General features: G+C 40.8%; 1 protein-coding gene across 3 annotated transcripts in view; it reads right to left on the bottom strand.

Annotated features, from left to right (window-relative positions):
- Positions 1–14,499, bottom strand: part of CELF2 (CUGBP Elav-like family member 2) — a 545,942-nt gene extending 531,443 nt beyond the window's left edge. For 2 of the 3 annotated variants that reach the window (XM_065920970.1, XM_065920969.1), the window contains exon 1: positions 14,274–14,499. In XM_065920970.1, coding sequence (XP_065777042.1) covers positions 14,274–14,326 — 53 coding nt within the window. In that variant the 5' untranslated portion in view covers positions 14,327–14,499. The remainder of the gene's footprint in view (positions 1–14,273) is intronic. The other variant, XM_065920972.1, reaches the window with a different exon arrangement.
- Between the last annotated feature and the right edge of the window lie 12,952 nt (positions 14,500–27,451).

Below are 27,451 nucleotides of genomic sequence, written 5' to 3'. Positions count from 1 at the left end.
GGGAAACAGCTTTACTCTCCAACTCAGTCACTGGTTTTTTAATTTTAAACAAAAATCCAAGTCCTCAGGAGCTGTTTTCCTCCAACACACTCACTCCTCTTTCAAAGGTGAAAACAATGACACTTCCCTTCCTTTCCTTCAGAAATATGAATCGAGCAAACGATGTATTACATAGCACTCTTCCTTCCTGGTCCTCCCTGTCTGTCGTCACCAGTGCCAGGGGCCCAGAGGTAAAACCTGCGTCCTGCTCCAGGAGGGGACAGTTGGGGGCTGGGGCGGAGAACAAAGCCAGGGAGCTGGGAGGAGCCTGATTAGATCTGGAGCAGGGCAGGCACCAGAGGGTTTCCTAGCAATTGGGAAGAAGTCATAAATGAAATTAAAGTCTTTAAGAAAGAAATTCTGCTTCAAACCACGTCTCTCTCCAGTGGTCTTCTCTTGTATAATTCCAGCTCTTTGACAAGAGGAACTGACACTTTCGATTGAATGGTTTAAGGGCAATTCATTGTGAAGTGGTAATTTATTAAGTAAGGTTCAACGGTGGAGAGTGCTCCCTGCACCAGGCAGGGACTCAGCTCACCCTCAAGTGCTCCCGACACTGGTCTTCTGGGCAGAAACTCTGGGGCACAGAAATCCTCACCAAACTCCTAATTCCTGGACACTTGTGCCCCCATCCCCTCAGCCCCACTCCAGCTGCATAAGTGGAAGTAAGTCTTTAAAACGTAAATTCCCAGACATCATATCACGGTAATCTAGATTCCGAGTAAGCTGTAACTGACTGATCTCTCTGAAGAGCTTTACAACGCTGGAGAAGCCAGGAAAGCTGTGGTCCTTCATTTGGCCTTGTGCCCATTCTTAATCCCAAATCTCTTCAAAAATGCTATTTGTGTTCTGCAATGATGGTGATGAATGACCCGTCACAGTGGGGGCAAAGAGGTACCCATCAGACAGGAATTGTGGGCTTCTGTGAGATACTAAATCTCTCTGCTTGGCACGATCATGCACATGTTCAACTTAGCCTTCAGCCTGTGAGTGAGCTTTATTTTTGTTTAATGATAAAATGCGTATGTGTGCTGTGTGCTCGGTGGTGTTCGACTCTGTGACCCCATGCACTGTGTAACCCACTAGGCTCGTCTGTCTGTGGAATTTTCCAGGCCTGCGTATTGGAGGGGGTTGCCATTTCCTACTCCAAGGGATCTTCCTGAGCCAGGGATTGAACTCACAAATCTTACATCTCCTGCATTGGCGGGTGGATTCTTTACTATGGTGCCACCTGGCCATGTCCTAAAGAAGAGGGCGATTTTTTTTTTTTTTTTTAAGATTTTTTGAGTCTTCATTGAATTTGTTACAACACTGCTTCTGTTTTATGTTTTTTGGCCACGAGGTATGTGGGATCTCATCTCCTTGAACAGAGAGCGAACCCATACCCTCTTTGCGCTGGAAGGCAGAGTCTTAACCACTGGAATATCAGGGAAGTTCCAGGACAATTTTGCGGTGATAAAGATAGCAACAGTGGAGTCAAAGGGTTAGGCTATATTTCTCCAGAAGTCACTCTGTGACTATCTCGGGCTTTGGGCAATCAATGACCCGGGCTGCCTTCTTTCCTCAGATCCCTATAATCCTTATAGGGCAGGTTTTTCAAGATCCTCTTTTCTTTCCCTCTCTTGGTCTCATTTCCTCATCTGGGCCCATGCTCCAAAGAGATGAGTTCCGGCAACGGATGGATGAGCTTCCGGGTCATCATAAAGGTCAGGTGGGTACCAGTGCTGGGTCTTCCTTGAAAGGTGAAGGACACTCTGCTTCTTGCCTCCATGTAGCCAAAGTAAAAGGTGATCCTGGGTCTCATATAGCCCAGCCGTCCCTCCCTTACTCCTCGTACCCTTTCTCTTCTTCCCAGCGATGAAAGCCAAGTACAGCTGAGGCCAGCTCAGTGCACGGCATCTGGGAAAACACATTCTCTCTTGCTGCTCCCTCTGGTTCAATTTCCCTGCTGCTGGCCAGGCTGCCTTGGCTCTGAAAGATCCAGAACTCAGCGGAGCAGACATGGGCCACTGACTGACGATGGCCTGTGGGCCACATCCAGCCCACTCTCTGTTTTCGTAAGTAGAGTTTTATTGGAATACGGCCATGCCCATTCATTTCTATATTGTCTCTGGCTGCTTTTGTGCTACCATGGCAGAGCTGAATAGTTGTGACAGAGACCATATGGTTTGTCAGCAAAGCCAAAAATATTGACTAACTGGCCCATTGCAAAAAAAAAAAAAAAAAAGTTTACCAACACTTGGTTTAGACCACTGTAAAATGGAGATGAAACAGTTAGTGTTTGATTACCTGCAGCAGGAACATTCTAACCAAAGCTGCGGTTTCAATGAGAAACAGAGCAGAAGTTACTTGGAAGAAACTAGATTATATCAGGGGAAAACTGAGTATTCTGTACAGTCCAAACCAGCTCATTAGATTTTTACAGATATATATTTATATAGAGGTTTTGCGCCAATGCTACATTTAATTATAAACTATTGTTTTTGCTTCAATTTGTCATTATTTCTCTCAGGTCACGAGGGTCTGAATTTGGCAGAATTGGCAGTAGGGGAGGCTGACTAAGTATTATAGAATGTTCCAGCTCCTGGCTCTCACCTCCAGGATTCCCAAACAAACAGCTTTTAAAATCCTTGGTTGGGAAACTGCGGGGCCCCCATCTTGGCCTCCCCACCCTCAGTCCCTGTGGAAACTTGCCCATGAGAGGAAGCTGTCATCTACATCAGGACCCAAATTCCCCTCCATTCCCTGAGCACAGTGCATTTAACAGCGCCCAATCTTACTTCCCATCTGTGTGTAAAAGAACCACAATTGTTATGTCATTGAAACGTACAGATTTCATAAATACCCATCATGGTGGGCCTCAGTGTTGAAGTTCACCTAATCTAAAAATAGGCAGAGAATCTGAAAAGACATTTTTTCCAAAGAGGACATACAGATGGCCAACAGGCATATAAAAAGGTGCTCAGTGTCACTATTTATCAGGGAAATGCCCATCAAAACCACAATGCAGTATCACCTCCCATCTATTAGAATGGCTGTTATCAGAAAGACAATAAATAAAAAGTGTTGGCAAGGATGTGGAGAAAAGGAAATCCTTGTACACTACTGGTGTAAATGAAAATAATATTGGTGGCCATCATGAAGAACAGTACGGAGGTTCTTCAGAATATAAAAAATAGAACTACCACATATTCCAGCAATTCCACTTCTGGGTATTTATCTGGAGAAAATAGAAACACTTAACTCAGAAGGGTATATGCACCCCCTTATCATGGCAACTTTATTTAAAATAGCCAAGATACGGTAACTATCTAAGCATGCATCAGTAGATGGATGGGTAAGAAGATGTGGTATATATGTACAACAGAATATTTTCAGCCATAAAGAAGAATAAAATCTTGCCACATGCAATGACATGAACGGAACCTGAAGGGATTACACTAAGTGAAATAAGTCAGACAGAGAAAGACAAATACTGTATTATCTTACTTATATGTAGAATCTTCAAAAAAATAAAACAAAACACCCCCTCCATCAATTCAAATTGGCTCACAGATGCAGAGATGAGAGTGGTGGTTGTCAGAGGTGGGGAGTTAGGGGTTGGGCCAAATAGATGAAGGTCAAAAAATACAAACTTCTAATTATAAAATGAGTAAGTCATGAGGATGAAATGTACAGCATGGTGACTATAGCTAATAATACTATATTGCCTAGCTGAAAGTTGCTAAGAAAGTAAATCTTAAAAATTCTCATCATAGGAAAAAAAATTTTGTAACTATGTATGGTGATACATGTTAGCTAGATTTACTGTGGTGATCATTTTGCAGTCTTTACAAACAGTGAATCATTATGTTGTACACCAAAAACTAACATAAGGTTATATGCCAATTATATCTGCCCCCCAAAAGCCCCCACATTCCAAATAGTCATTTAAACTACATCTCTATAGAGTGATGGCTAAATGTTAAGGAAGTTCTAATGAGGCAAGTGGACAAAGTGAGCAGGGTTATCAGGTAAAGTTACCTTCAGAAGCTCAGGTTAGAACAAACTTTTTAAGCATATGTGTTTTCATAGAGAAGATGGAAAGAATATTCCAGCTTTGGGGTACTCAATAATGGTTGTTATGGTCAATAATGATGATAATGATGGTGGGAAAAAATGTATGTGTAAAGGTTCAGAAGCAGCATTGTGTTCCATTTGTAAATACCAAACTTAAATGAGGGCAACATTTTTCTGTTTACAAAATCTTTCACTTACTACCAGGAAACATGATAAAATATAGAAAATTGCTGTTTCTAAGGGCCTCTTACAATTCTTTCTGGCTTAGACATTTGTGTCTCTATAAGAATGAAAAACTAGTGCAATGAAAAGCAAAATGGTGCCAAAGCCATGGGTAACCGAAACACCTGCAACCTGGACTGATTGTAATACTGAGCCCTGTAGGACTGGTCCTATGATTGCTAATGTCAATATGTGTCAGCAAAACTCATTCCTGGAACAGCTGATTTACATTATTGCCCTAGTTCGAGACAGAACATCTGAAACCAGGTTTGTAGTTTAGTCCATCAACTCTACAGAAGGACTGGGAATAAAAGAGGCTTGAAAGAAAATGAGGATCAATAGCAAGAGAATTGCTTCGCTGAGAGAAAAACTCATCAGTGTAGGGAAAGGATGCATCATGTGGCTCAGAGATGGGACTCAGGGCCCTGGGGGAGGGTGCTTCTTTGTTCTCACACTGATGGTGCAATTTTATAAACAGGATCCCTGGATATAATCTGGTTCAATCTCTCATCTTACAAATGAGGAATGTGCAGATGTCTGTTCAAATCCTGGCTGGGCGAAATGCCATGTCGGATGATGCTAGGGATGCAAGTGGATGCAAAGATGAATGGGGCGTGGACCTTATCTATCTTTTGAGAGTTTACCGTCTAGGAATTAAACTAAGATATACATAAACCTTACAAAGCAGGAAATTTGGACTTGCACTGGAGCATCTAAGGCTTAGATTCAGTGCTATGAGCATTTAGGGGAAGAAAACCTTCTTTCCTGATGGCTACCTTCTTTCCTGTGGGATGTAAAGGCAAGGAGAGATGGTTACTGAGCTGTCCTTCGAGGAAACTGGTGTTTTGTCGCTAAGCCAAGTCTGACTCTTTTGCAACCCCATGGACTGTAGCCCCCACTCCATGGGATTTTCCAGACAAGAATACTGGAGTGGGTTGCCATTTTCCGGCCCAGGGATCAAACCTGCGTCTCCTACAATGAGAGGCAGATTCTTCACCACTGAGTCAGCTGGAAAGCCTTTGGAGGAAATGGGGAAGAATCAGATCTGGGTCAGGGAGATTTTATAACACAATGTTGCACAAAGGGGAGTAATCAGTTATCTCTTGAGGTGCCTTTGTTGCAGGAAAACAGAGGGGGGGGTAAACACAGGGACTCCATGTGGGAACAGACGTGACACCCTCACACTGAGTCCTCTCCTGACGCCATGACCTACAGCACCAGTCCCCAGCCTGTTTGGCACGAGGGACCAGTTTCATGGAAGACAATTCTCCCATGGACTGGTGGTGGTTGTGCAGCGGGCGAGTTGGTTTCAGGATAATTCAAGTGCATTACATTTGTTGTGCACTTTATTTCTATTTATCATTACAGTGTGATATACAATGAAATAATTATACAACTCATCATGATGCTGCCACTGATCTGACAGGAGACAGAGCTCAGGCAGTAACGCGAGGTTGGGAAGTGGCTGTAAATACAGATGAAGCTTCCGTCGCTGGCCTGCCACTCACCTCCTGCTGTGCGGCCCAGTTCCTAACAGGCCATGGTCCCTGGTACTGGTTCATTGCCCAGGGGTTGAGGACCCCTGATCTACAGCATATGATGCTAGTATTCAGGAACTCTTGAGTCTGAACACATATTTGGGGAGTGTAGAGAGGTCACTAGCAGATCCTCTTCTGAAATAGTGGAATAAAAGCGGCAGGTGATCTTCTTCCATTTGGGGAAAATAACTTCTCTGTGGGGGTTTCCTGGTGGCTCAGATGGTAAAGAGTTCGCCTGCAGTGCAAGAGACCCGGGTTTGATTCCTGGGCTGGGAAGATCCCTTGGAGAAGGAAATGGCAACCCACTCCAGTATTCTTCTCTGTGGTCTCTGACCTTAGAGAGACATTCCCCCATGGCGGGGGAGTTTTTCTTTTGCTTCTCCTAACAGAGATTTCACAGGATTGGGATGTGTTGGGTTTGTCCTTGATACTCTGCTGGTCCAACCCACTGGAGAAACAGACCCACTCAGGAGGAGGAATAAAGTAATTGTCAAGTGAAGATTTTTCTGCTGATTATTGGAGTCAATGGACCAGAAACAATACCTGAGGGTGACTTAGCATCTGGGATTTTTGAGGGCTAGAATGAGAGGTAAAAACGATGGCAGTAACATTCCAACCTATGGATAACAGAATTTTTCTACATTTTTATGTGATCTTATAATACCCTTTGTCATTATTATTATGTTATGTGCTACATTAGTCATGTTTTGTGAAAAATAGTAGATTATTCTCTGATATAATAAATTATTTAAAAGGCCTGGATCTTGTGTTCACTTTTATAAACATGTAATTCATTCCATCTAGAGAATTATTACTGGATATAACTCTTGCTTTTCATAGCCTACTCTCCCCCTCCTCTGCAAAGATTTTTTTGAAGTACCCAGTAGTAAGTGGGTCATGATTCTTCAAACTTTCCACTGGGAAAAAAGAACAACGGGGTGCAAATTTTTCCCTTCGAGGGCACAGTGAAGGCAACATGCTTCATCAAGTTGCCAGTGCAACAAGGAAAGGTGGCAGACAGTACATGGAATCATTTTTCAAGTGCTCTGGCGCAGAGTTACCAAAACCTGGAGTCCACAGTGCAGCAAATAGGAGCAGCAGTACCGCCACCTATTTCATAGAGTGGTTGCAAAGATTAAGTGAGATATTAAACAAGGAGCTCTTAGCATAAAGCCTGGCACACAGAAGCTATCAGTAATTCTTCTGTCATCCTGGAAGAAGACTAATAATTCCTGATCGTTGGGTGGCCAACCTGCTCTCACTGGACACCAAGAGAGTTCCTCATAACGTCTCCTCAATCCAAGCATCTCCAAGGTGTCATGTAATATGAACTGAAGAGTATCTATACATGGCATTCATTCAAAATCACACTGCATGCTTTCCTCTTGAGTTTGGAATTCATCTTGGGAGATTTATCAGGCATGTGAAAGAGAAATATCTCCTAAATGAGCTGGAGAAAGCAACGAAACAGAAAGAAACGAGGCCAAGCAGTGACTTAAAACATGTCAGGATTTGGTCTATTTTTTTTTCCATCAACATGTGCTGTTCTCATTAATGGGAGTTTCTCACACACTCAGTAAGGGAACAGGCAACAGTGTCTTTTGTTATAGCCTGAAGGCTCGTCCAAGCATTTAAGGGATGTGCGAGCCATAAATTTCCTCCAGACTGTAATCATCTTTGCAAGATCAAGTGCTCATGACTGAAAACATCGCTGACCTGTGAAATATCACCAAGGCTCTTCATTTTTTTCCCCAATAATGAGGTTAGTTTATGGCATGTACTTTGTCATATGAGATTTGAAAACATCCTTCCAACTATCTATCAAAACCGCTTGATTTCTGTTGCTGTTGTTGGTGGTGGTCAAGTCATTAGCCTAGATGATAGATGAAAAGGTAAGCTATGGTCCTTGGGCCAAATACTGCCTACTTCCTGTTTTTATAAGTAAAGTTTTATTGGTTCACATTCAAGCCTAGTTATTTACATACTTCCTTTGGCTACTTTCATGTTATGACGGCAGAACTAAGTAGCTGTAACAGAGATTATGTGGCCACCAAAACCTGACCCTTGTACTATCTGGCCCTTTATAAAAGTTTGCCAACCCTTGATCTAGATCATTGTTTTATGTAGAAAAAATTCTGGTTGAATCTATCTGGTTCAGAGAAGTTAAGAATTTTCCATATTATTAATTCCAGACACTTGGCTGATTGCAACAGAAGGGAGGAAGTGAAGAGAGAATTACTAAACTCTGAGTTAGAAGACACTCATCCATTTATTCATTCCACATAAGACACTACCACCATCATCCCAAGGAAACCCTGGGGTGTGAGCAAAATACATAAAGCCTCTGGCCTCAGAGTATAAAGTTAATGAGGGAGATAAGCAGAGACCACGTCATTCATTCATTCTTTTCATAAAACAATACTTATTTATTTATTTGGCTGTGCTGGGTCATAGTTATAGCACTTGGGATCTTCAATTTTCATTGCAGCATGCCAGATCTTTAGTTGTAGTATGTGGGATCTAGTTCACTGACCAGGAATTGAACCCAGGGCCCCTGCATAGGGAGGGTAAAGTCTTAGCCACTGGACCAGCAGGAAAGTCCCCATTCATTCATTCTTCACTCATTCATTCTCTGTAATGTGCCTGGAAATATTTTAGGCATCAGTTAACCATACCGAAGACAGATTCTAGCAGTGGAGAGAAATAATAAATAAGCACATATGAAAATAGCAGGTACCGATATGTGCCATAGTGAGAGTATTTGTTTAACCATACAAAACTGAGTTTTATAGGTCTACAGTGGCTGAATGTTGGCAGCTCTCTATGGTTCAGCCTACCAGTGAGAAATGCTGAAGAGTCATTTTCAGATGGCTTTAAATTAAGGGGTCTGGGAGGGAGAGATAAGTTAGGAGTTTGGGATTAATATATATACACTATGATATATAAAACAGATAAACAACAAGGTCCTACTGTATACCACAGGGAACTATACTCAATATATTGTAAAAACTTATAATGGAAAAGAACCTGGAAAAGAATATACACACCCACACCCACACCCACACACAACTGAATCACTTTGCTGTACAAATAAAACTAACACTAATTGTAAATTAACTATATTTCAATTTAAAAAAATTGAGGAATCAAGGAAGGCTTCACTGAGGAGGTGACATCTGAGCTAAGGCTTGAATGAATCCTGCCCAGGGAACAATGAGGGAGATTTCTAGGCAAGGAGCGGGAGAGCTCCTTGCAAATACCCTACAGCCAAAATAAGCTTAGTTCATTGTAGGTAAAGAAAGAAGACCAGAGGGGCTGGAGTAAGGTGGGGTCTGGGGAAAGACAGAGGAGCTATGGTTGAAGAGGTAGTCAAGGGTAAGGTCAGATGAGGTCTTGTGGGTTAGGATAAGGATCTTGGCTTTTATTTGAAGAATAACCAGGAGGCTTTTAAAAGGAAAGTCACGTGATCTGATGAAAGGCTTTCAAGTGTTTTCATTCCTCTTCTGTGAAAAGTAGCCTACGATAGCAAGAACTGAAGCAGGGAGATTTAGGAGGGAGTATGGAGTTCTGAGCACAGTAAGATCACAGCAAGGATAGGTGGGGCCAGAAAAGCGGGGAGGCAGGAGATGTTTAGGAGCTGAGATCCGTGGAGCTGGTGATAGTTTGGATGTAATTAGGCGGGAAAATGAGGGATGAGGGAGCCTGCCAACTTTCCAATTTGAGTACCTGGCTGGATACCTACTTGCTGTGATTCATAAGCCTGAGAACACCAGAAAAGAACCAGGATGTGGGGGAGATTATAGGTACCGATTTCAACCTGTTGAACTTGAGTCATCTTTATGACTTGTTTTCCCTCAGGTGGTATCGATGACCATGAAATCTTATATGAATCAAATTGGCAGGATTGCTTTATTCTTTTAATCATACGTCTACTACTTTGTCATTATCTTTTTCTTCTTCTATGTATTTTTTTTTTTTTGACTTAGCTGATTTTGAGTCTCTTGAGTGAAGCCTTTGTGTTTGTGCTTTCCCAGTGGTCAAGAGGGGAGTGTTACAGCTGCAAATTGTTGGCATGTATGTTGGTGGAAGTTGTTTCTTTTACGCCCCCTGAGGTAGTCAGGAATTAAAACAGCCAACAGCAGGATTCCCAACCTGGATTTTTTTTTTTTTTTCCATTTGACAAAACGAACCTAGGAGGGAGTGATGCCAAATATATAGTGCCTGAAAAAGGTTTATGACCTGAACTGGTATCCCACCCGCAGATCATATCTTATAACACTAAACTGGGGTGTGAGCAGATTCAAAAAACATGCCTTGCAATCACTTTTCAAGAGCAGCAGGTTTGGCAGAACTCCAAGCTGCATACCTGGAACAAACATGGAAAATATTCCAGGTTAGGCAGGTCTGAAAGTCTTTCCATGTTATAGACCAAGCATTCTGCTCACCTATTAATCAGACAAGGGCAGTAGCAGTATTGTAATCGGATCCCTCACCTCTGGATTTGTAAAGCATTTTATTGATGTAAATCATGTCATGTATAACCCTGTATGCCATTAGCATGCGCCTCCTCAGTCTCCTGCTAGATTATCCCATTTATAAGGTCATGCCATATCTCTGCTTCTCCTGTATACACAGACTCATCTCAGAGATACTATGGGTTTGATTCCAGACCCCTGCAGTAAAGTGAAAATCACAATAAAGTGAGTCACACACATTTTTTGGTTTCCCAGTGCAAATAAAAGTTATATTTAAACTATAGTCTATCAAGTGTGAAATAGCATTATGTCTGAAAATTGTATGTGTCTATATGTGCTCACTCAGTTGTGTCTGACTTTTTATGACCCCATGGACTGTAGCCCACCAGGCTCCTCTGTCCATGGGAATTCTCCAGGCAAGAATACTGGAGTGGGTTGCCATTTTTTTCTCCAGGAGATCTTCCCAGTCCAGGGATTGAACTCATGCCACTTGTGTCTCCTGCACTGGCAGGAGGATTCTTTATCACTGAGCCACCTGGGAAGCCCCTTAATTTAAAAATATTTCACTGCTAAAAATTGCTCACCATCATCCGAGCCTTCAGCAAATCATGCACGATCTTTTTGCAAAAGTGACATTAAAGACCACAGATCACCAGAAGAAGTATAATAATGATGAAAAAATTGAAATATTCAGAGAACTACCAAAATGGGACACTGAGACAAGAAGTGAGCAAATGTTGCTAGAAAAATAGTGCCAAAAGACTTGCTCATTGCAGGGTTGCTTCAAACCATCAGTTTGTAATAAAGGCAATATCTGCGAAGCACAATAAACTGGAGTATTAAAACAAGGCATGCCTGTAATGGATGGAGCCTTAGTGTTGGTGAGTGAATGGCTCTATGAATCAGAATTAGCCAAGATGATGCCTGATTATAAACAATTAAGGAATTTAAAATGTGACTGTTAAATACTACCTAGTTTATAACTTATCATGGGAAAGAATTACACACAGCTGACACGAGGATGAAATAGCATTTGCCAAGGAGAGGTGTGGACAGAATGAACTTGTTGCACCAGAGGTCAATGCAAAGATCCTTCTCTTTCCCAGGTCTTCTCATTCCAAGTTTGTGGAGCTTCACTTACTCTAGCCATAAATAAACTTCACTTATGTTAGAGACACACTGAGGGGAAAGGCAGCATTACCTCTGGTTTTCAAGTACATTAAGACTAGGGATCACCATCTAAAAAGGCCTTTGGCATCACTGACTCAATGGACATGAGTTCATTTTTACATGAGTAAAACTTTTTTTTCACATGAGTAAAACTCTGGGAGTTGGTGATGGACAGGGAGGCCTTGTATGCTGCAGTCCATGCGGTCGCAAAGAGTTGGACACGACTGAGCGACTGAACTGAACTGAACTGAATCTTACATATGCTCAGAGCTAGGGCCCGTCTTATCCATTTGTGCAATAATATTAATAAGTTAATCACCCAGAATAATTTTTTAAAAAGCACCCTTAAGAAATATTTCAATATTAGAAGTAGGTTACTAATTCAATTAAAGAAAAGGAGAATGAAATTTATTGTAATAGCTGCATCATGAGGACATTTACAAAAGTACTTTAGCATCTCTCAATTAAAACTAAAAGTTAAATCTACAAATAGAAGAAAATATCACTGACAGACCCATAAAACACTCATGTTTTTTCATCTAGAAATCCTGGGAATTATTTAATGAAAACAGAAAGGTATATGCACAAAGATGCCACTGAATCTGTTCATATAAATCAAGGACTGGAAATAGTCTAAAGTTTATATCAACAGGGTAATTTAGTAAAAACAATGTACAAAGCAGCATCATTAATACCCATTAAAATTTTGATTATGAAGGGAAGGAAGAAACTTGGAAATGCATTTGATATTTAACTGCAAAGAGAGCAGATTATAAAATGACACATTCTATATGATATGTATACACACCACCTGATGCGAAGAACTGACTCACTTGAAAAGAACCTGATGCTGGGAAAGATTGAAGGCAGGAGGAGAAGGGGACGACAGGATGGGATGGTTGGATGGCATCACCAATGGACATGAGTTTGAGCAAGCTCCAGGAGTTTCTTTTTTAAAAAAAGAAAATTATTGAGATAGATAATAGCCAGTTTTTTGTTTATTTGCTCTTTTGTATCATGTGGCTGCTTTTGTTTATTTTTAAAATATTTACTTATTTATTTGGCTGGAGCAGGTCTTAGTTGCATCACATGGAATCCTTAGTTGCAGCACTCAGAATCTTTAGTTGCTGTACTCAGGATCTCTTTAGTTGCAACATGTGAACTCTTAGTTGCATCATGTGGGATCTAATTCCCCCACCAGGGAGTGAACTCGGGCCCCCTGCATTGGGAGTTGACAGTCTTCACCACTGGACCACCAGCGGAGTCCCTCATCTGGTTGCTTTTAAAAATAATAAAATTAGTTTATTGCACCACTATTTACAATAGCCAAGACAGGGAAACAACCCAAATGTCCGTCAACAGTTGAATGGATAAAGAAGCTGTGGCACAAATATACAATGGAACACTCAGCCATCAAAAACAACGGAATAATGCCATGTTCAGCAACAGGAATGGACCTAGAGATTATTATACTAAGTGAAGTCAGAAAGAGAAAGACAAATACCATACGTGGAATCTAGAGTATGACACAAATGAACTGATCTATAAAATAGAAACAGACTCACATAGAGAAAAGGCTTGCGGTTGCCAAGTAGGGAGACAGGGATTGGGAGTTTGGGATTAGTACTGTAGATGCAACCTATACAGGATGGTTAAACAACAAGGTCCTACTGTATAACACAGGGAACTATATTCTGTATCCTGTGATAAACCATAATGGAAAAGAATATGAAAAAGAATGTATATATACATAACTGAATTACTCAATTAACACAACATTGTAAATCAACTACACTTCAATAAAATAAATTTTAAAAATCATAAAATTAGGCAGAGCTTACGAGAGAGAACTAAGTAATAGCCAATTACTACAAGATGTCAGGCAAAAGAGGTGCCTTATTTGGGACTTGATGTAGTTAGAATGGAATCATATTTGGGAGTAGATACCACGGACAACACGTCATTGTGTTGAAGCACTTTTCATAAAAACTCATCCATTTAACATTTTTTTTTTAACTTCCCAACGTTCTTTTGGCTGGGAAATACCCTTTAGTGGTAAGTTAAACTAGAAAGGAATTGTGAGCTCTAACGAAGGAGTCAGTTTAGACTCAAGCGGAGGAAATGCATGAACTTTTGCCACTTTGAAGTCCTTGGGTTCTCATTTTTCTGGGTCTCTGAATCATGATGTGGTCAGAGTTCATCTTTTCAGGAGCATTCAGAGAAAGAGCTCCTTTCAGAAACTCCACTCATTCGGTTCAAAGGTGAGCCGAGTTTTCATAGCACTGGCTTTTCCAAATTAGACCTGGGGCTGGGGAGGAGAGGTCACAGGAGAAAACCGCATTTCCATGGGCTCTCTTCCTAGAGGAGCAGCAATAGTTTTCTGGAAAGTTCGCTTTTTAATCTGAAGTCCCAGAAAGTTTGCCACTTCTTTGATGGATTCAGTGCCCCATGAAACGCAATGGCAAGGATAACTGGTTAAGACTCAGCCAACGTCAAGAATCATTTCACGAAGACAAACTGTCATTAAAATCCACCGCCTTCCCCTCGGGGGTGAAACTGAGGACTTCTCACGCCCCTCTTTCCGCGTCTGCTGGAAGTGGATGCCGAATCACCCCGGAGGAGCCCAGCCCCGAGCAGAGCCGGCGGCCCCCGCCTCCCACCGCGGGCGCTGCGCGCAGCGACCCGAGCGCCTTAACTGGGCTGGGGGGGCGGGGGAGGAACTTGGCCGTGAACGGAAACAGCGACGCGAGAGAAAGGAAAGCAGGCCTACCTTAAAACTTTCCAGTCTTTGAGCGGATCCAAATCAGAGATTAAAGAGACCATTGTCTAGAGGGTGGCCGGAGGCAGGTCCAGTCCGGAGCGGAGGGGGCGCGGGGAGGGAAGGGGGAAGGAGGCGGCCGCCAGCTGCTCGGCTCAGGCCCGGAGCCACTGGGCGCCCGCGCGGCTCTTCCTCCTTCTAGGATTGATAAGCACTTGTCCTGGCTTTTCTCCACCTCCCCCCACCCCCCCAAATCAATCTTGCGCTATATTACTTCCCACCCCGGCTCATTTCTCCACACCACCTTTTAAAGCCCTTGTAATCTGCTCCGACTGATCACATTTGACCTTTTTGTAGCCCACTTTATTCCAAGCACAGCTCTCAGTTAAATCTCTCTTTATTAACACCGTCCTTCTTGGCTTGCTTTTGGAACAAACACAGATCAAGCCTGAAGCCTCCAGACTTTACCAGCAATCATTTACAGATTACTGCAAGCTGCAGCTTTCTCCTCCTCTGGGGCATCCTCCTGCCTCTGAGATTTTGCTTTCATATTTCTGTCAGAAAACCGGTTAGGTTTCTTTCTTTTTTTTTCTTTCTTTTTTTTTTTGGGGGGGGGGGGGTGGCTTTGGTTCTGGGACACCAGCGTCGGGCTTACAGCTTCCCTCAGAGGCTGTAACTACATGACTGTTAGGATTTGTTTTTTAGAAATAATTTGGAACCAGGCTGCTTAACAAGCTAGAATTTACTGTGTGTTTTCTGGCAGAGAATTTGCTACACTGCCTTTTTTCCTCCTTTCTTTCTTTTTCGTGTTTTAAAATAACATGAAGAGGGGGAAACGTAGAATCTTTCTAAGCATTAAGAGAAAAGGGCATGGGCTTTTCTCCCTCAACTTGTATATCATTTGTCCTTTATTTAAAACTGAACATCCTTTCAATAATCATCTGAAACCGTGCATAGCAGATGTTTAAAAAAAAAAAAATCCGGAGCAGAAATGTTTTCCTCTAGACCGGTGTGTGTGCTGACGTGGGTTGTTTGTGAGCATGCGGGTTTCTAATTTTCATCAGCGCTGTCTCTTCGCATGTTTTCTGCTTTCCTGGGTTCTAGCTAAGGTTCCACTTCTGAAGCCCCTCCCCCACCCTGTCCTCCCAGGATCCTGGCATTGACCTTGAAATCCCCTGCCATAGTGGTCTCCATGACTTCTCTGGTTATTCAGATTTTCCTGTACCTGCATGCCATGTGAGCTTTACTTGATTCTTGATCCTCTCTCTATCCAATTCCTCCTTTCCCTACCCTTATTTTAAAAGGTAATTTTAAGATCAGCACCAGACATGGAAGATCAGCCTCCCTGGTCTAACAAAACAATGATTATTGTTCCTGGACACATGGCCAGTTCTAGGTCTTTTTGTCTTGGTTGAAAAAGGTGTGGAGAGTGTTAAGGGGTGTTAAGGATGCACTGGCATCAACCAAGAGTTTCCCCACAAGAAGAGTTCAGACTTAAAAAGAATGCAGTGCCATTCAATGTTCTGCATTGACCTTACTACCTAAAATGGTCAGCCAGGAGGATGGGTTCCAGTTTCTTGCCTTTAGGCTAAACTTACCAAGAAAAAGAATCTCTGTAGGGAAAGATGTGACAGCTGTTGGCAGTGTTCTGCTTTTATTGTCAGGAAGTTCTTCCAGTTAACTCAAAATGCCCCTCACAGCATTTTCAATCCTTTCTCTGCTAGCCTTTTCTCTAAGGACCCCCTTCTATCCGAGAATATGCAGCAAACCCTCAGATTTCCCATTTACAGTCATACACACTTTCCTTAATGGCTGTAAATGACTCTCTTTAGAAGGATGACTATCTTTATGCTAAACTGAAAGAGAATTTCATACCTTTTATAAAAACCCCTGCCTCTCTGGAGTTTCATGCTTCTTCCTGGGCTGTCTTTGCTGTCCCACTGTGGATCTTGGGTCACAGCAGAGTAATGTGTAAACATTTACAGAACACTCGTAATCCTCAAGTACTTCACCAAATGTGGGTGATAATAATAGCATTTGTGGGGCGTGTACCTCCAAAGGGTTCCAAATGCTTAGGTAATTAATAAGATGTCTCTCCCTTTAGAAAGCTAGCAGGAGAAAACAAAAGATTATAATGAAATCGCTTCTGTGACTACAATGACATCATCCTTATATATTAACCCATCTCTCTGCCACTGAGATTCAGGTCTGGGGGAGAAGGGGGAATGGGTCCTTAACCCTTGGAGTTCAGGGTTAACGGGTGACAGGCGGAGGGACTTTGTTTTTGGCCAAAGGACGAAAGGACAAGAGCATGTTCCTTGATTATGAAATCATGTTTTAAAGCAGTCGTCCTTCCAAAAATCTTTTCAAGGCAGTTCCTTTGGATGAAACCCTGCCCCAAGTTCAAGTGCAGAAAAAGATTCTAGTGAAAGTTTATTACTGGGAACTGTTCTAATTTCCTTATGTATGTTAGCTCATTTAGTCCTCATGACTAACTTGCTTATGAGGTAAGTAACCAGAAGCACCCCCATTTTGTTAATGTAGGTGAGGACATTCTGGCATGAAAATTTGGGCTCCCAGGGCTAGTCCTCAGCAGGGGGAGGGGTGGTACCCAGAAGCCACTCCCACTGGACCCCGCGGATTGGCCACACCAGGCATTCCCTCCCTCCCTCGGGGAGGAATACAAAAGCAGGGTGCATTGGTATTGGGGTGGGACTAGGGTTGGGATCAGGTTAGGGGTGGATAAGAGGGTTTCCATGAGGTTCCTGTTTCCTCTCCTAAGGCGCCCTAGGAAACCCTAGCGTTCAGGAGAACAGGCTTTTAAATCCACTTCCTGAAAGTGTTTGGTGATAGACCATCTTTGAAGGGCTGAATTGAGTCCAAAATGGGCTGAAGATTTTGCTCTTTTCTTTATTAATTTTGAGGAACATGTATTTTCTTATATATACTGGAGATTAATTCCATGCTTTATATATGCAGATTTCCCTTTTTCCTCTCTCCCCTAGGTATTCCATTCGTGATTATGAACAGCTTCACATCAAGTAAATCCATTTCGTACTAAGAAAAAGACCATCAGAAAAATTCACTCAGCTTCAGCTATTAGGGAACCCAGTAAGAATGAAGAAAGAAACAAAATACTGCCCTGTTCAAAACTTGGCCAACTATTCATCTTTAGCTCAGGAAAATCAATGATAAACTTTTTATATGTAAAACTCAGAGGTTAAATTTAGTGTAGAGTAATCTGGCCCCCAAATATAATTTTCTTCCATGTCACTGAATGAATGACAGGGTTTAATTCTGTGTTCTTTTTCTCATATTTTGATTAATTGATATCTTTGAAAATGAAATTGTTTTATTATGGCTTATAGTGACTTCAATAGTTGGCTCTTCTGAATTGTCCCTGAATTGTTAAAAAACAATGTCTTCCATTTAATTTCCAAAAACATGTTTTTTAAAAAAGTATCAATATGAATTTCTCATTTTGATATTAATTTCTCATTTAAATGCTTTCTACTCTGCAATCATCCTCTGTGTTTTTCAGTCTTCTAACTTTATTGAGGCTTTCAGTGGCTAAGTCAAAGATGTCTCTTGGTATATGTCATGTTGCACTTGAAAATATGTGGGTTATTTTCAAATATCTTTTGATATTTATTTCTAACATAATTCCACAGGGATTAGAGAACATACTCTGTATGATTTTAATGTCTTTAGACCATGAAATTTTTGCATCTTGATTTATGTCCCTGGATATGTTCCAGTATCTCCTAGTTTATATTCTATGGGAACTTGAATAGAATTTGTATCACATACAACAGTAGTGTGAAAATTGTATAGATCTTAATTATGTTGAATTGGTTCAGGTGCTTTTCAGGTCTACTATATCCTACTTTTCTGTATACTCATTCTATTAAGTTTTGAGAGTTTGATATTGAAACTCCAGCTTAAAATCTTAATTTATCTACTTAAAAATAATTATAATACATAGTGGGACTATATGTAACTTTGTTCTGTATTTTCCAAGTGTCCTGTAAATGTGTTGTCATATTTTCATAATTTAAAAAATAAAAAGGAAAGAGAAAATCAAGAGACCTCAGTTTACTTTTGTGTAAAATGGTGATAATAAAACTCATCTTAATTATCTCAGGACATTATTTAAGGATAATGTATCTGAAAGTGCTTCAAAGAGATTGAAGTGAAGTAAAGTTGCTCAGTCGTGTCCGACTGTTTGCAACCCCATGGACTGTAGCCTATCAGGCTCCTCCATTCATGGGATTTTCCAGGCAAGAGTACTGGAGTGGGTTGCTATTTCCTTCTCCAGGGGATCTTCCTGACCCAGGGATCGAACCCAGGTCTCCTGCATTGTAGGCAGATGCTTTACCATCTGAGCCACCAGGGAAGACCAAAGAGGTTAGGAGGCTATAAATACTGTATTCTAAACTTTCAGAATAAAGTAAATCATGTCATAAAAATGTACCTTTCCGAAAAAAGGGAATGGTCATCCATATAAAGCAACATTCATGAATTGTCCCACTATTACCAGTGACAAGACTCATAATTCTCCTTTTCATATAACTAAACTTTCTACGTCTTTCCCTCTTCCCAGGCACAGAAACCAAAACCAAAATCAAAATGCCAACAAAAAAACCCCCCTCTTTGGACCTCTTGCATCCAAACAAACAAAACCTCAGGCCCCAAACCTTATGAGCCTGTAGTTTTCACAAGTATGGGGGTTAGAGTCACCTGGGAGGCAAATGGAAACACAGAATCTCAGTGAAGGGACAAGAGCAGGAGCCAAGGAAACTGCATTTCATACCAGACTTAGACAGGGAATGCTGATGGAGGGTCAGCAAGTAGAAAATTTGGCAGCCAGTGGTAAAGAATCTGCCTGCCAATGCAGGAGATGCAGGAGACACGGGTTTGATCCCTGAATTGGAAAATCTCCTAGAGGAGAAAATGACACCCCACTCCACAACTGATAGACTCAGCATGCACTCAAGTAGGAAATTTGCCCTGGTCCTTTAGCATCCTGGGTGTCTTTTCCTGTGTTGAGAACCATGCCATTGAAGCCAAAGGTGAAGATCTACGGAAGCTCGTCTTATAGAGAAACAAGAAGCCCTTGGGTGTGAAGTAGCCAAAGAAAGAAAACAAGCCTTCTCCATCAGCTAGAAGTTAGACCGAGCTCTAAACAAAGCTTTAGAAAGACAGATATGATGTCTTGGAAAATTCATCTCCCAACAAAATATCCTGATAGTTAAGAATTAAAAGCAAAAAAAAAAAAAAAAACAAAAACAAAACCTTAGCCTTGCTAAGGGGAAAAAATAACATTTTATGTCCTTTTTTTCATTCTGTGTTTGTCTCTAATTTCTGATTCCTAGGAATCTGGTTATTCTAATTTTTAAAATTTTAGTTTATAAAATCTCGCTTGAAGCTTAATCAGTCCTAATTCTATTACTTCCTGATAAAGGTTCTTTCCCCCTCTGCTTGTTTCAGATTTTTCTTTTTCTTATTTGCCAGCTCTTTTCTTTTCCTCAAGTGGGTACATTTTCTCTCTCCCTTTAAGAAACTGAAATGACTGATTGGAAATATATTTTACTTCTGCAGAAGAAGCTTCCCTGGTCTTGGTGATGGGACAGAGTTGTAAAGCTGGCAGATGGAACGAACTCAGAAACTCCAGCTCTTGTTCTTGACCCTGGAAATCGGATCCAGCTCTGCATTGTTTTCATAGCAGTGATGACAGCCAAGGGTTGCCAGATAAATTCAGCACGCTTTGTTTAAGCCGGATTTCAGAGACACGAGGAGGAAATTTTTGTATAAGTATGACCCTTCCAAATATCACAGGGGACACACATATACTAAAAAATTATTTGCTATCTGTACTGACACTTTAAGTCCTGTATTTTTATTTGCTAAATCTGACACGCCTATGCTAGACTGATTTTTAAATAAAAAGAGGATTATCACTGTGATGATTATTTTTCATTTATGGAGATATGTAAAAGCACCTTCATGTTACTGGTTGTGTTGAGGATCAGAATAGGCCTCCCCAAAATAGGCCACTTCAGCGTGTGGATTATGTTGAATTACAGGGAATCAAGAACCACCCCCCTCCCCCCAAGGACTAGAAAGACACTAGCGGTTTAGTCACTAGGTCGTCTCCAACTCTTTCGACCCCATGGACTATACCCCACCAGGATCTCCTATCTATGGGATTCTCCAGGCAAGAATCCTGGAGTGGGTTGCTATTTCCTTCTCCTGGGAATCTTTCTGACTCAGGGATTGAACCCAGGTCTCTTGCATTGCAGGCAGATTCTTTATTGCTGAGCCACCTGCTGCAGCTGCTGCTAAGTCGTTTCAGTCGTGTCCGACTCTGTGTGACCCCATAGGCGGCAGCCCACCAGGCTCCCCCGTCCCTGGGATTCTCCAGGCAAGAACACTGGAGTGAGTTGCCATTTCCTTCTCTAATGCATGAAAGTGAAAAGTGAAAGTGAAGTTGCTCAGTTGTGTCAGACTCTGAATGACCCCATGGACTGCAGCCTACCAGGATCCTCTGTCCATGAGATTTTCCAGGCAAGAGTACTGGAGTGGGGTGCCATTGCCTTCTCCACAGGGAAGCCCAAAGAGACACTACTGCCCCTCCTTCAACTTCATAGAAGAACTTAAATTAGCTTTTTCCTAGAAAAGTACTTATTAGCAGAGAGACATTTTCTCTAAGTGGCCTCATCTACATGACAGGACAAAACATCTCATTACCAGACACATGCTCTTGTCATCATCCTGTGAATGGCCCTCCCATCTTTGGTCCTTGAAAGCCCCAAGGCCCATCCCATTCTTCAGATCAGGGTGGCACATATGCCTCAATTTACCTTTCTGTCTCTGACCCTCTCATGTACGTGTGATTCCCGTATATATGAAATTAAATTCTATCTTCTCCTGTTAACCTGTTTCACATTAATTTAATTCTTGGACCAACCAGAAGAACCTGGAAGGGTAGAGGAAAGTTTCTCCCTCCCTGACAATCAGGCATCAAAATGCATTTACTGAAATGTTCTTAAATCATCTTTACTGTCTTAGGTGTTATAAGTCAAACATAAAAAGCCCCACTTGAGCTTTCTTTTTCAACAAAGCAGTGATATGATGAAAGAATGCCTGTATCTTGTAATATTGGAAATTAAAAAACGCCAGGAAGCCTTCTTAAGACTGGCAAGTTGAATGCATTTTTAAGTGTTGGTAACATTGATATGTTCAGAAGCACCAAAGCTGACATTTTGTAAAATTTGGGAGCATCTCTGTATTGAATTTATCTTATACAGAGTGACTTCACAGATAACACAGCTGCTGTGTCCTCTTGTTTTTGCACCAAATAAGCATCACCTCCAATTGTATAAAGTCTGAACCTGAAACAGTTAACCATTAATCTTCAGTTACGTAAAATGTGTCTTGTATATATCCTCACATATCCTTAACAAGGTCTACAGAGACCAACTTCCAAAGATGTCAGGATTTCTCTCTCTCTCTCTCTCTTTTTAAACAAACGAATATAACTTTAATGGAATTTCACCTGCTTTCCTGTTTGGCTCCCAACACCTGATACAATGAAAAGCCTGTGAACAAAGATATGTATTTTGGTGCTTCGTCAGTGATTGGAGAATTGCTATTATGGAATACGCACAAAAAATTGTTATTATGGCAACTAAAAAAATTCTAAAGTGTCTCTGAAGAGACAGCTACAAAACCTGCTAAGGAGAGGGGAAGACAGAATGTGTTATTCAGGGTCTACATATGTACAGAATATTTCTAACGATGCAAAAACCCTCTTAACAATTGGGAAGGAATGTTTTTTCTCATTTGGAGTCTTAGTCAGCTGAACAGGAGGGCAAAATGGATTAAAGCAGGAGGAGAGGAGGGTTGAGTCTTTGCCAGGCATATTTTAAAAGTGAGAAAGGAAGAGAGGAGAGGAAACCAACACCCAGCCAGCAGCTTTTCATGCCATTCAAAGGAATCACAGGCCAAATTTGGTACATACAGAGGGAAAAAAAATTCGAGCTTTAACTCCTGTCCTGCCATAGAAGATGCGATTTTTAAAGCTGTATAATGTCCTTTTAATTTCCAGTCTGCTTTGTTAGCACTCACAGCTCCCAGCAAGAGGGACAAAGGGATGCCCAGAAAAAAGATGTATTGTTCAGATGGTCCCTGTAGCCCAGGCCAGGAAATAAAACCTGCAATGCTGATCCTAGTTTTTTTTTGTTTGTTTGCTTTTGTTTTTTCTTTCAGTGCCAATTTCAGATTTCTCTGGTGTTTGTGTGCTTTAGGACAGGACTCCTCACTGCTTTTTAAGGGGGAAAACTGAGTTTTAGAGGAAAGTCAAACATAATTGTCAAGTTTCCGGTCAATGAAACAACGTCAACATCTGCTTATGAAAGACTGCCTGACCAGGAATTCTGCCCAGGAATCACTCAGAGAAAAGGATAAGCTCCCTCTTATTATCCTCAGAGACAAAACCAGCAGACCTAAGTGGAATTACATTGTGCAATGAATTTACTTGAAGTCACAGATTTAAATACCTAATAACTTGTTAATTTAATTCAAAGTAGTAACTGCAAACAAACAAAAATATTGGTTGATAATTGATTGCATAAAGTGTTTCCCAGGTGGTGCTAGTGGTAAAGAATCCACCTGCCAGTGCAGGAGATGCAAGAACACAGGTTCAATCTCTTAGTTGAGGCCATCTCCTGGAGGAGAAAATGGCAACTCACTCCAGTATTCTTGCCTGAGAAATCCCATGCACAGAGGAGCCTAGTGATCTATCGTCCATGGGGTCCCTTAGAATCAGACACGACTGAGGTACTGAGCATGCACAGCTCATAAAGTGTTTATTTGGCAATCAAATGATGCATTAGGCAGTGCTTTTCACCATGTTGGAGGACCGTGTTTCTTTCTCTTTTTAAAATTTTCAATATGTTGTAGCCCAATATTTTTGTAAGATACAATAAAATTGAGTTACTAGAAAAACTAAAGTAAATTCAAAATATGAACCAAATTTTAAAAATTATTGGATTAATAGATATAAAATTACTCTAAAATTGCTGAACACATCCCAACACTTATACCTAACTATTAAAAAATGAGCAATCCAGAGACCCACATTGGTTTATGCTTTTCACACTCTGAGTAATGCTGTGAAAAGTATTCAACAACAATAAAAAACAAATTTTGAAAAAATCATTTTAGGATCTGTATTGAAGCAAGCCACATGTGACCTAAGGTGAATAGAAATTATATTCATCTATATTGTTGATAAAAAGAAAATGTATTTTAGTGAAACATGAAAAATGAAAATCAATTAACTTAATAGCCAGCTGATACCAGATAGCCTTAAAGTCACCATTTGATGAGAAATTTAAAAATCATTTATAATTACACTCATGCTTTAAAAAAAGTGGGACTTGAGTTCATTGAAAATAATTCTTTGTTGATTGGGAAGTTTGGAAATGAGTCCTTATCTGTGACACATCTCCAATTTGTTCCTCTAATCCCTATTTTATCATACATTAGCAAAAGGAAAACCAAACACTGTTAATTTGCCACAATTTAAGATATCTCAATATATGAAAATCCAGATGTATTCCCCCAAAGATCATTTAGATTATAAAATATTTTGAAGGTTTCCTAAAATAGTTCATTTCCCTCTGTGTACTTGAGCAGTATTTTAAATCACTAAACAGTTGTCACAGTTATAATAGAAGGACGTAGAAGTGAAAATGGAAAAGATGATTGATTTAACAAACCCATAGCACTTACTATGTCCCAGTCACTGTTTTAAAGGTTTTACAGAAATTAACTCACTCAATCCTCAAAGCAACCGATGAGGCAAGCTCTATTTTTATCTTCATTTTACAGATGAGGAAACTAAAAGCTCAGAAAGGGTGAAAAATGATCCTAGTGAGTAGGTGGCAGAGGCTAGATTTAAAACAAAGTGGTCTGGCCTTTGAGTCACCCTCTCCTTCCAAACCTAAAACGCATCTTCTAATGGACAATCAGAAAGAAGGGCAAAGCGCTTGTCAAATCATAAATGTAGTTCAGCTGAATGAACATTGCGGTTTAATTAAAACTTCTCTGAGACTTCCCTGGTGGTTCAGGGGTTAAGACTTTGCACTCCCAGTGCTGGGAGCCTGGGTTTGATCCCTTGCTGGGGAACTAGATCCCAAATGCTGCAGCTAAAAGCCCACATGTCTCAACTAAAGATCCCACACTAGGCAATGAAGATCCCCGGTGCTGCAACTAAGACTTGGTGCAGCCCTCGCACCCCACCCCAAACAACAAAAAACTTTCACATGATCATAATTAATTTATAGATCAAGGCAGAAGGCAGAAACCATAGGTTAACTCTTAGATCACTGAAGAGTCACTGAATATCCATTCACTTCCCTTTTGAAAGCATTCTTTCAGAGTCCTTGCTGAACAAGACAACTAGCGTAACAAATGACCACTCAGTTGCCTTTGTACTTTCCTTTTTAAACATCCACTTCAAATTGTTACTTTATGGGAGAAAACAACTCCAGCTCTAACCCTCATCAATGGATCCTTTATGCATACCCTACAAGAGCTTACAAAAGATCAAAGGTTTCTGAGTGTGCAGGTAACAAAAACCATAAAAGCATTTCCTGAGTCCAGAGGGGAATTACTATTTGCCATGTAAAGATCAAAACCTACATGCATATAAGTACAATTAGGGAGGAGATATTCCCAAAGGGATGTTTGGATGAGATGGTTGGATGGCATCACTGACTTGATGGACATGAGTTTGAGCAAGCTCCAGGAGTTTATGATGGACAGGGAAGCCTGGTGTGCTGCAGTCCATGGGGTCACAAAGAGTCGGACATGACTGAGCAACTGAACTGAACTGATTCCCAAAGGAGCAAAAGTAGGAAGGAAAGAAAATGTATCTAGATAGCAACAATGATAGTAGAAGCCTCAGTTCAGCCACTCAGTCGTGTCCAATTCTTTTCGACCCCATGAACCACAGCACGCCAGGCCTCCCTGTTCATCACCAACTTCCGGAGTTCACCCAAACACATGTCTATTGAGTCAGTGATGCCATCCAACCATCTCATCCTCTGTTGTCCCCTTCTCCTCCTGTCTTCAATCTTTCCCAGCATCGGGGTCTCTTCCAATGAGTCAACTCTTTGCATCAGGTGGCCAAAGGATTGGAGTTTCAGCTTCAGCATCAGTCCTTCCAATGAATATTCAGAACTGATTTCCTTTAGGGTGGACTGGTTGGATCTCTTTGCCGTCCAAAGGACTCTCAAGAGTCTTCTCCAACACCACAGTTCAAAAGCATCAATTCTTCTGTGCTCAGCTTTCTTTATACTCTAACTCTCACATCCATACATGACCACTAGAAAAACCATTAGCCTTGACTAGATGGACCTTTGTTGGCAAAGAAATGTCTGCTTTTCAATATGCTGTCTAAGTCAGTCATAACTTTCCTTCCAAGGAGTAAGCGTCTTTTAATTTCATGGCTGCAGTCACCATCTGCAGTGATTTTGGAACCCAGAAAAATAAAGTCAGCCACTGTTTCCACTGTTTCCCCATCTATTTGCCATGAAGTGATAGGACCAGATGCCATGATCTTAGCCTACTGGTATAAAATTTAACAGAGCATCACTGAAACAGAATATGGTCCTCACAGTCTTTACACTATTCCTTTAATAAAAAAAAAAAATAATAGATGATGATGAAATGTAATAGACGAACTGGAATAATTACTCAATTGACATCATGTGAAAATCTGTGGGAATTTTATGGAAGTAAAAACATTAGACCCTCAATTCATATCAGAAACAAAATAAATACCAGACAGATGAAAGAACTAAATGTAAAAAGTAAAACCATAGAAAATCATAGAAAATAGGGGAGGCAAATCTTTACCTTGATAATTTCTCTGCTTTCAAGTAAAACCAATTATAAAGGAAAATTTTAAGTAAAAGCAGTTATAAAAAATGAAAAGTTTTACATTTGAATCCATAGAAATCTGTTTATCAAAAACATCATACATTAGAATATGAAAACAAATTTTAAAACATATATGTGCCTATAACGGCAACATTTTTGGATGTAGTAGAAAAAATGTGGGCAAATACTAAACACAGAAAATGTACAGGAGAAAGAATGCAAATGAAAATATACATATAAAATCTCCGAAAGAATAAAAGAAATGTCAGTTAAAATGAGGGACTTCCCTGGTGATCTAGTGGCTGTGTGTGTGTGCTCACTTGTGCCCAACTCTTTGTGACCCCATGGACCATAGCCAGTCAGGCTCCTCTGTCCATGGGATTTCCCAGACAAGAACACTGGAGTCGGGTGACATCTCCTTCTGTGGGGGAATCTTCCCGACGGAGGGATCGAACCCAAGTCTCTTGTATCTCCTGTGTTGGCAGGTGGATTCTTTACCACTATTGCCTCCTGGTCTGGTGGCTAAGACTCCACAATCCCAATGCAGGGCCCTCAAGTTCCATCAGGGAACTAGATCTTGTGTACCACAACTAGGAGTTCAAATTCTTAGACTCAAATTTCCGCACGCAGCAACTAAGAGTCAGCCCAGCCAAATAAATATATAAATAAATATATTTTTAAAATGAAGTACAGTGTTTTACCCATCCACTTGGTAAACACCTTTAAATGACTATATGTAATGGCCAAATGAGGTACAATTAAACGGACCCACTCATATGTAGCTAGCTATATGGGAGGTGAATGTTTAAACTGTCCAGAAGGCAATTTGAAATTATGTGTCAAAATTTTAAAAAATATTCCTATTATTTGACTCAGGAATTTTATTTCTAATTTTTTTGTTTTTAAGATTTATGCAGAAGGATATTTATTGCCATACTGATTATATTAATAAGCTATTAGTAGCAACCTAATAGTCCACCAATTTAAGGTACATTAAAAATACATATGCATATGATGTTATACTATAAGATGGTATATTATGAAGCCATGGAAACCGTGTTTTGGCGGAATAACTTTCAAAAGACTTTCGAACTATCAGTTCAGTTCAGTCGCTTGGTCGTGTCCGACTCTTTGCAACCCCATGGACTACAGCACGCCAGGTCTCCCTGTCCATCACCAACTCCCAGAGTTTACTCAAACTCATGTCCATTGAGTTGGTGATGCCATAATAAGAGATA

The sequence above is a fragment of the Muntiacus reevesi genome, chromosome 2 (assembly GCF_963930625.1).
Source record: "Muntiacus reevesi chromosome 2, mMunRee1.1, whole genome shotgun sequence".
Taxonomy (NCBI): Eukaryota; Metazoa; Chordata; class Mammalia; order Artiodactyla; family Cervidae; genus Muntiacus; species Muntiacus reevesi.
This window is presented reverse-complemented; position numbering and strand designations above follow the sequence as displayed.